General features: G+C 42.1%; 1 protein-coding gene across 4 annotated transcripts in view; it reads right to left on the reverse strand.

Annotated features, from left to right (window-relative positions):
• The window catches only part of LOC127632334 (6-phosphofructo-2-kinase/fructose-2,6-bisphosphatase 4-like), a 25828-nt gene that overhangs the window by 2207 nt on the left and 13621 nt on the right, over window positions 1-10000 (reverse strand). For 3 of the 4 annotated variants that reach the window (XM_052110872.1, XM_052110871.1, XM_052110873.1), the window contains exons 12-14: window positions 7318-7380; window positions 7170-7234; window positions 1-2446 (exon numbers count right to left, since the gene is read on the reverse strand). The exon at window positions 1-2446 is cut by the window's left edge. In XM_052110872.1, coding sequence (XP_051966832.1) covers window positions 2294-2446; window positions 7170-7234; window positions 7318-7380 — 281 coding nt within the window. In that variant the 3' untranslated portion in view covers window positions 1-2293. Of the gene's footprint in view, window positions 2447-2740; window positions 3278-7169; window positions 7235-7317; window positions 7381-10000 lie in introns of those variants that run through there. The other variant, XM_052110874.1, reaches the window with a different exon arrangement.

The raw sequence follows: 10000 nt of genomic DNA on the forward strand, positions 1-10000 counted from the left end.
TTTAGTAAACTCATAGAAAATAACCACAACAATCCTAGATGTTTATTCAGTACTGTGGATAAATTGGTTAGGAATAAAGCCTCAACAGAACCAGATATTACGTCACAGCACAAGAGTAATGACTTCATGAATTTCTTTACAGATAAAATTGAAATAATCAGAAATAAAATTGGAATTATGCAATCATCTGTCATAGCACCTCAGAAAACAGTTTCTCATAACTGTCCTCACGTGCAACTTCAATCCTTCGCTGTCATCGGTCATGAAGATCAAAACTTATCGAAACATCAAAAGCCACAACATGTATGTTAGATCCAATACCAACTAAGGTCTTAAAAGAGGTATCTCCTGTAATATCAGAACCTCTTCTTAATATCATTAACTCCTCGCTATGCTTAGGACATGTCCCAAGAAACTTTAAAATGGCAATTATCAAAACGCTAATTAAGAAGCCACAACTTGATCCTGGAGAACTTGCTAATTATAGACCGATTTCAAATCTCCCGTTTAGGTAAAAAATACTAGAAAAGGTAGTATCCTCCCAAATATGTTCATTTCTACAGATAAATAGTATATATGAGCAATTACTGTCAGGATTTAGTCCTCATCACAGTACAGAGACTGCACTTATCAGAGTTACACATGACTCTTATCATCTGATCGCGGCTGCATTTCTCTTCTAGTAGTTTTAGATCTTAGTGCTGCATTCGACACGATAGATCACAACATTCTCTTGAATAGGCTGGAGAATTATGTTGGAATTTGTGGAGTTGCATTAGCATGGTTTAGGTCATATTTAGCAGACCGCTACCACTTTGTCTATGTAAATGAGGAATTGTCAAACCAAACAAAAATATGGAGTGCCACAGGGATCAGTTTTAGGGCTTCTGCTTTTCTCCATGTATATGCTTCCCCTGGGAGATATTATCCGGAATCGTGGAATAAGTTTCCACTGCTATGCCGATGATACACAACTTTATATTTCTTCAAAACCTGATGAGATTTCACAATTCTCTAAATTAGCAATTACCAATGTTTGTAGCACAGCATTCTTCCACCTCAGAAATATTGCTAAATTAAGGCACATGCTCTCTGTTGCTGATGCCGAAAAACGAATTTATGCGTTCATGACCTCAAGACTAGATTATTGTAATGCATTACTGGGAGGATGTCCAGCAAGTGCTGATGAGAACCAAGAAATATGATCATATTAGCCCCATTTTATCATCGTTACCTGTTAAATTTCATAGTAATTTTTATATTCTGTAACTAAGTACAAAGCTTTGAATGGTCTAGCTCCGCAGTACTTAAATGATCTTCTACCACGCTATATTCCATCACGTTCATTACGATCACAAAATTCTGTCCTGTTAATAGTTCCTAGAATATCAAAATCCACAAAAGGAGGAAGATCACTTCAGTCTATTATGATGGACTTCAGAGGATGAACTGATGCCAACTCCAACCATAAGACATGGGATACTTCATATGCCACTGCCTGAACTTTGGATTTAGGAGGGACCTCACTGAACCTCACCGAAATTACCAGCCGGTTGAACTGTGATGCACCTCACTGATCTCACCTGCATCACCTCAGTCTATTGATGGACTACACTCTTATAATGGATTATATAGTCTAACAATTACCAACAAAATCCTTCATCAGCCAATTAACAAGGACAATTGCATCTATGTGAACTTCTGCTGTTAATCAAGGTGGACTTTAGAGACATTAATCTTACAGTACAAGCTAAATCTTGTGAAAAGACAGATACAAATAAAAATGACTTGACACACGCACACACAGACAAACACACACACACTCTCTCTCACACACAAAGATCAAAGACCCCCCATTTAGCCTCAACAGACTGTAGGGGCAAGTGCTGTTAGCGAGCAGCTGAAGGCCGGAACGGTACATGAGGGGGTGGGTGGCCAGCACCACGCCCGACCGCCTTTGTCTCCCCAGTGGTGATGTTTTACACACCGCACCAGGTACTCATTTTAGGCTGAGTCGACCTAGGGGAGGCCCGGGACCGGTTCAGATAATCGTCACTGGTGTTGGCCATGAGCAGGGTCGCCAGGTTCGTAGAGCAGCGCGCTAACCGCTACACTACCGCTCCATAAACACACACACACACACACACACACACACATACATAGATACATACACACACGCATGTATCGATGCGCATGACACACGGAGTCCTCAATGACACTTCATCTGGATCACACGTTACTCATCTGTCTTAAACAGGACTACACGTACTGTACATGTCATAATGCACACACGTTACAAGAGCAGTAAACATCTTACAGACAGGAACTCATCACCGAGCACGACTGGATCTGAAGGCAGACACAGATGGAGAGAGAACAGTGACACGGAGGTCAGAGGTGGAACGGTCTGCAGGGCGTCTTCTGTAGAACGATGCACATTTACATTCTAGGGGAACAAAAACACACGACACAAACAATTTATGATGACCACAACTGCTGCAGATCCATCCAAATACAGAAATGGAACGTAATTAAAGAAAGTCTTAAAACATGAAACAGTTTCTCATTCTCAGTCAGAGGTCAAAGGTCACGAGACAAAAGGCTGAAAAATACAAGCAGCCTTCTTGCATGAGAGATAATAATTGATTAGGTGTTGCCCTTTGACCTCAGAGTCCACTGATGCAGCTGAGCTCACATAATTATCGGTCTTTGCTCTTGTTGAAGTAAACAGAGACAGGATTTCAAATACATTTTATTAGCATCACAGATAGAGACATGACATTGGGAGAGATTCACATACACATTCTTTAATTTGGGTAAAATTGACTTTAAATTAGAGTGTAATACAGCTCTGCTAGCATTTTATACAAAACACAATCCCAAATTAAAGTCATCACAGCCGACACGTCAACTAGACATGCTCATACAACCCGGTCCATTTACATACATGTGCGCCAGCAATAAATAACATGTTATTGGAGTGATTGGTATTTTTCTCTTAGCAGCAATTCATTCACGTGCAACAGGCACGAAACACTTCAGTGCACGTCTGCGATCAAGTGCAGTTCAGTACAAACACGTTATGAACAGATGCACAACGCTCACATATTACAGTCCTGTTACAGTCATCAGGAGAGCCCGTCTAGGAATATCACGGTTGAAGTGAGTTTCCTGGAGTGGGATTGTACATGGATATGAATTAACAAGAGAGGAATTGTCATTGATGGTTTGGCACTGTTAACAGCGCTTCTTCTGTCTGCCGGGACACGTCTACGTTCTGTTTGAAGCAAACACAGGGAATGACGTCACGTTAATAGATGATGGAGACTGTGTGTGTGTGTGTGTGTGTGTGTGTGTGTGTGTGTGTGTGTGTGTGTGTGTGTGACTGAACCGTGAAACGTTTCCTCGGTCCACAAATAAACATGACAAGATCAAACAAATCATTCCACATCACAGAAATATAAATAGCAAACAATGACACATGAAACTCAATATTACACTCCCAGTCGTGCTGTTATTCTGAATATCAGCACAGGTCATTCTAAGTGTTACATGTCTGAAGTATGCTGAGAACAGTTCTTGATAACAGAAATTACATTTGCACTGGTGAAAACCAATAATTCTTCATAACTGCATATTTACTATCATTCACTCCTGTTCAAAACACAATCACAGATATCTTAAATTCATGACTTACTAGTTAAAATACAGTTTCACACATCAGCGATGCACTTCTTACTAGTAAATATGATAATAAAATTAGAGGAGGTCTGTGTATCTCAGCGAGTATTGACGCTGACTATCACACCTGAAATCGTGAGTTTGAATCCAGGGCGTGCTGAGTGACTCCAGTCAGGTCTCCATAGCAACCAAATAGGGTTAGCGTTACCGTGGAGACGTAGCGCGTGTGGAGACACTATTCTCCGCAGCATCCACGCACAACTCACCACACCCCCCACCGAGAGCAAGAACCACATTATAGTGACCACGAGGAGGTTACCCCATGTGACTCTACCCTCCCTAGCCACCGGGCCAATTTGGTTGCTAAGGAGACCTGACTGGAAATATTATAATTGTTTTAAATATTGAGTGTAAATTTAGAAGGTAATGCTTTGTGTTATATTAATAATGCTTTGTGTTATATCAATAATATTATTGAGCACAGCTGTGAGGGGTTTCGGGGAGCTGCTGAGAGACTGACAGTACTTTTGGCATCTTTAATGTCTTAATCAAACACTCTCTAATTATTCCTCTTCTGGAAAGTCATTCAAACGTAATAGTGGATTTCTTCTTTGGGTCTTGGAGCAAATGGGTCAGTGAGAATGATTGTGGTCTCCCCTTCACTGCTTTCGACGTTCCCCTGCAAATTTTTACTTCTGCGTTCCAAAACACGGAGTGTGAAACGGTCCGTCGTCACCTGATGGGAACTCCAGGAGCAGATCACAGCTGTTGTGTATTGAGTTTGCTGGTGATGTAACATATCTTATTGAATATAATATTAGTAAACCGTTTGTATTCTCTCTCTCCATTCAGATGTCTGAAGCTGTTCTTCAATGGCGCCACCAGGGGGTGGCCAGGGGTGGCTGTGGCCACCCCTGGCAGACTCCTGGCCACCCCACTGGCCAGTATAAATTTTAGTAGCTTCAGTTATGCATTTCATCCCTAATGCACAGCCAGGCAGGCAAGCCGCTCTAGACCTTCGATCGCAAACAGTAGCCAGTACTCCCCCGAACCCCGCCCCTCCGTCCATGCTGCTGTTGCGCGCTCAGACTGCAACAGCTCAGCGCGTGCCAGTCGTCTCTGCTGTCGGTCAACAATTTCGAAAGAAGTTAAGAAAGAAGACGAAGAAGACTACCGGTAAGTAAATAAGTCAAAAATATTCTTTAGTAAAAAAAGACGGGGAATTATGTGTCGTGACATGTGCTTTTTAAGTGCGGAAATGGTTACAGTATACTGTTACAGCAGCTTTTTGAGTTACAGAGAGGGCTCTCTCTTTAATGACATCTGGGACAATACTTTAACTCTTACTGAGCAATGCAACATCAGTGCCACACCTTCAGGCCGTCAGGTCAGACCAAGCTCTCTGCTTGAAGAGCATTACTTGTTCACTCTAATAGTTCAAAGACAAGAGAGCACAGAGAAAGAGTCCTTTCAGACAGGTTCATTCATTCCAGTTATTGATGTGCTTCTCTCTGAGGTGAAGAGAAGATTTTCTAAAGAAAATTGTGTCATAATGAAAGGGATACAGGCCTTGAATCCGTGCAGTGCCATATTTTGTGAGAAAGATGTAGTGTTTCCATTTGCCTCACAATACAACTGCAGTACTGAGGATCTACAATATGAGATCCCCCAGCTTAAGCGCATTCTTGAGAGGAAGCAAAGTAGTAGTCAGGAAACACCAAAGGCATTAATAGAGCTCACTGTCTTTTTGGAGCCATTTAAGGAGGTCTTTCACCAAATGTTTAAACTGTGCAAAATTGCACTTGCACTACCCATGAGCACTGCATCCTGTGAGCGCAGTTTTTCTAAGCTAAAGTTAATCAAAACTGCCTTGAGAAGTACCATGACTGATGAGCGTTTAAGCAATTTGTGTGTGTGTAGAATCAAGAAGGGCTAGGGCCATAAATCTTGATGACTTTGTGGATGCGTTTGCCAAAAAACATAGCAACAGGCGAATAAAGCTATTCTGAAGGCTGGTAATCAGAATCAGACTATTGATCCCTGTTGGGAAGTTCTTTTTGTAACAGTAATAATTATTTTTGTTTCACATTAAGCAAAGATATAAATGTTTCTTACACATACTGTATAGCCTGAATCAGACTATTGATCCCTGTTGGGAAAGTCCTGTTACATAAAGCAAAGATGTGATTTTTTTCTGTCCTTGCTTTAATTTGTATCTGCTTTTCCCCAGTAACTGTTTTGTTTGCAATAAATGTACACCTTATGCCATATATAATTGCAAAATAAAACGGAATTGTTGTGCAACTCAAAATGTTAACTGTACTGTAATTAGTCTATGCACATTATATCATTAGTAACATTAAATATAACACAATAAACCAAAGTATATCAGTAGGAGTTTCCTTAAGTCTTTCTGATAGTTTTCTACAGGCCGGTTTACTACAACAGTAGAATAAAATTCTGAAATTATGGTTTATAGTTTTGGTGTGCCACCCCAAGATTTTAAGTGGCCCCATCTGGCCACCCCTATGAAAAGTTTCTGGAGGCGCCACTGCTGTTCTTGTGTGACAGTATTCATGTGTGAACTCACTGATGACCTCAAACTCTCTCTCTCGAGACATGTGACGACTGAATCACAGGACACGTTCACCACTACACTGACAGCTGATATTCAGTGTGTGTGTGTGTGTATGTGTGTGTGAGAGTGTGTGCATGTGAGTGTGTGTGTGTGATTGTGTGAGAGTTTGTGTGTGTATGTGTGTGTGTGAGTGTGTGTGTGTGAGAGTGTGTGTGTGAGTGTATGTATATGTGAGAAAGTGTGTGCGTGTGAGAGTGTGTGTATGTGTGTGTGTGTGTGTGTGTGTGTGTGTGTGTGTGTGTGTGTGTGTGTGTGTGTGTGTGTGTGTGTGTGTGAGTAGTGTGTGTGTATGTGTGTGTGTGTGTGTGTGTGTGTGTGTGTGTGTGTGTGTGTGTGTGTGTGTGTGTGTGTGTGTGTGTGTGTGTGTGTGTGTGTGTGTGTGTGTATGTATGTGTGAGAGTGTGTGTGTGTGTGTGTGTGTGTGTGTGTGTATGTATGTGTGAGAGTGTGTGTGTGTGTGTGTGTGTGTGTGTGTATGTATGTGTGAGAGAGTGTGTGTGTGTGTGTGTGTGTGTGTGTGTATGTATGTGAGAGAGCGTGTGTGTGTGTGTGTGTGTGTGTGTGTGTGTGTGTGTGTGTGTGTGTGTGTGTGTGTGTGTGTGTGTATGTGTGTGTGTGTGTGTGTGTGTGTGTGTGTATGTATATGTGAGAGAGCGTGTGTGTGTGTGTGTGTGTGTGTGTGTGTGTGTGTATGTGTGAGAGAGTGTGTGTGTGTGTGTGTGTGTGTGTGTGTGTGAGAGAGTGTGTGTGTGTGTGTGTGTGAGTGTGTGTGTGTGTGTGTGAGTGTGTGAGAGTGTGTGTGTGTGCGTGTGTGTGTGTGTGTGTGTGCGTGCGCGTGTGAGTGTCTTACCGCCGGTCTGTCTCTGTGTGTATTCACAGCATCCACTTTCAAACAGACGGACTCCACCTTACAACCTAAAAAACACACAAACTGTCACACCCTCTCAAAACACCCTCATTACACATCACAGCATAACTGAGAGATCATGTGGTCTTACCGTAGGCCACAGGTGTTAACTTCAACACAGTATGAAGAGGACACTTCAGGTACGGCAGTTCTCCTGTACACAAACACACTTTACCCATGAGTCAATCACATCACATATGGGGTCTTTTCAAAACTCTACTGCACACACAGGCAGCGTCCCAAGTCCTGACTCAGATGCACCCTCATTAGTGAGTGATCTGGAGTGCACTACATAGGCAGAACACTAACAGCGCCCCTCATGTGAAGTGCACACTCCTTCATATATTTGGCATAAAAATACATAAAACACACACAAGATACAATTTAGTTAGATTTGAACAATGAGTCTGTTCCAAAACCTAGTGAGCTACCTCGCTGTCTCCTCCCTACATAGGCAGCTGTCTTCTCTGGCAGCATCCTACTGAGCGTAAATACACACAGCACACACACATGTTGTGTAAAATACACCGCTTCTATTTTAAAACGATTGATGCTTTGCAGAACTGATTGCATTATAAGTATAATCAAAACTTCTCTGGCTTTATCTGCCATCATCATGGTGCATTCTGGGAATAAAGTTTACATGTGATAGTCCAAACTAACAAAACAAGGGATCTTAGAAGGCAGTATAAAGTTGCTGCATGGGCCTAAAACTGAACTGATGTTAGTGACAGTCACAGAAGGTTGTCAATCATCATCACTCTTTGATGCAGTTTCCGTCAGGTTTTAAGATGTTTCGGGTGATTGGGTCACACAAATGGAGGTAGTAAGAAACGCATGAGACATCACATTTGAGGTGTAAACACTAATCCGTCCTGATGCGTCCCAGACAGCAGTGTAACTCCACCCCTCACCTGTCAATCAACCGCTGCACTCTGATATTTTTAAATTCAGTATTGAGGGGGGTCTGGGTATCTCAGCGAGTATTGACGCTGACTATCACCCCTGGAGTCGAGGATGTGCTGATTGATTCCAGTCAGGTCTCCATAGCAACCAAATTGTCCCGGTTGCTAGGGAGGGTGGAGTCACATGGGGTAACCTCCTCATGGTGGTGATTAGTGGTTCTCTCAATGGGGCGTGTGGTGAGTTGTGTGTGGATCGTAGAGAGTAGCATGAGTCTCCACATGCTGTGAGTCTCCTTAGCAACCAAATTGTCCCGGTTGCTAGGGAGGGTAGGGTCACATGGTGTAACCTACCCAGTTTGTAATGCCCAATTCCCAATGCGCTCGTGGTGGTGTAGTGACTCGCCTCAATTCGGGTGTCAGAGCACGAGTCTCAGCTGCCAACGTGTCTGAGACCATCAATCCGCGCATCTTATCACGTGACTTGTTGAGCGCGTTACCGTGGAGATGTAGCGGGTGTGGAGGCTTCACGCTACTCTCCACGATCCACACACGAACCACATTATAGTGACCACGAGGTGGTTACCCCATGTGACTCTACCCTCCCTAGCAACCGGCCCAATTTGGTTGCTAAGGAGACCTGACTGGAGTCACTCAGCACGTCCTGGATTCAAACTCACGACTCAATTTTTTAAGAGGTTAAATAATATACATCAATGTTTACCTGTTGTATTGATGACATCACATCATTCATTATTTGATCGATACATTGAACCAGACTGATGGATCGTTACACACCTACAGCTTAAGACTGAATTTCGTTAGAGGTGTGGGTAAAAATATCTATTTTCAGATGCATTACGATCTTCATATGCTTGATCTCGATGTCGCTTCTTAAATCTCAAGATCGATCTTTTGCTCTATGCGTAACTCTCCACTACAGTGAGAGGAAATCACTCACATTTGCAAACTCATTTCATGTTTCTGTTTGTCAATGGTTACATGCTCATATTTACTGCGCAGTGATGGTGTAGTTTAGTGGTGGAGTATTCATATAATGACATACAATACAGACGAGATAAAGTCGATCAAGTCGTTTATATGCGCTCATTTACAGAACTGCCGCTTCTCTTAAAGAGACAGTAGCAGTTTTAGCACATGTTCAACAAATCAACGTATATACCTGTAAATAGAACAAATGATGTCATTAAACGATTAACATAACAAAAAATGATATATGAATCAATGTTTATTAATTGAATGCATTGATTTGTTGATTTTTAAAAGCCAAAATTTGACCATAATGATGAAAAATTAATCAAAAATAATGAGTGAAATGAATATTTTCCTAATGTCCCTAGTTAGAAGGTCCCCAGTATAATTAATAGCATCAGCTGGGGGAGAATGTCTTGCATATGTGAGCAAAAAGGACATTATAACTGAAATTAACCCGTATGAATCCATATTGAAATTGCAATTGAATCGAGAGTTTGTGAATCGGAATCGAATCAGGAAATCTGGATCAATACTCATCCCTTGAAACGCTTCACAAGTGCTCACAGGAGACGTGTATTAGTGAGCAGGTGTACACAGAGATGCATCTCATCTGACCACATGTGATCCGAGACGCTTCCTACAGCTGGTGTAAACGAGATCATGGATGTGTACGATCAGGAGAGATATCACCGTAGCAGAACACAACTCATTAGCCTTTAGCGTGCCTGCAGTACGATCCCTCTGTAGGTAGCTCACTAGGTTTTGGAACTGCACTTTGGAGTCATGTTTCCTGTAGCTCAGCTGCAACGCCAAGATCATGGGTTCAATTCCCAGGAAACACAAAGTGACAAACTGAATATCCTGAAAGCACTTCAT

Source organism: Xyrauchen texanus, chromosome 39, assembly GCF_025860055.1.
Source record: "Xyrauchen texanus isolate HMW12.3.18 chromosome 39, RBS_HiC_50CHRs, whole genome shotgun sequence".
Classification (NCBI taxonomy): domain Eukaryota; kingdom Metazoa; phylum Chordata; class Actinopteri; order Cypriniformes; family Catostomidae; genus Xyrauchen; species Xyrauchen texanus.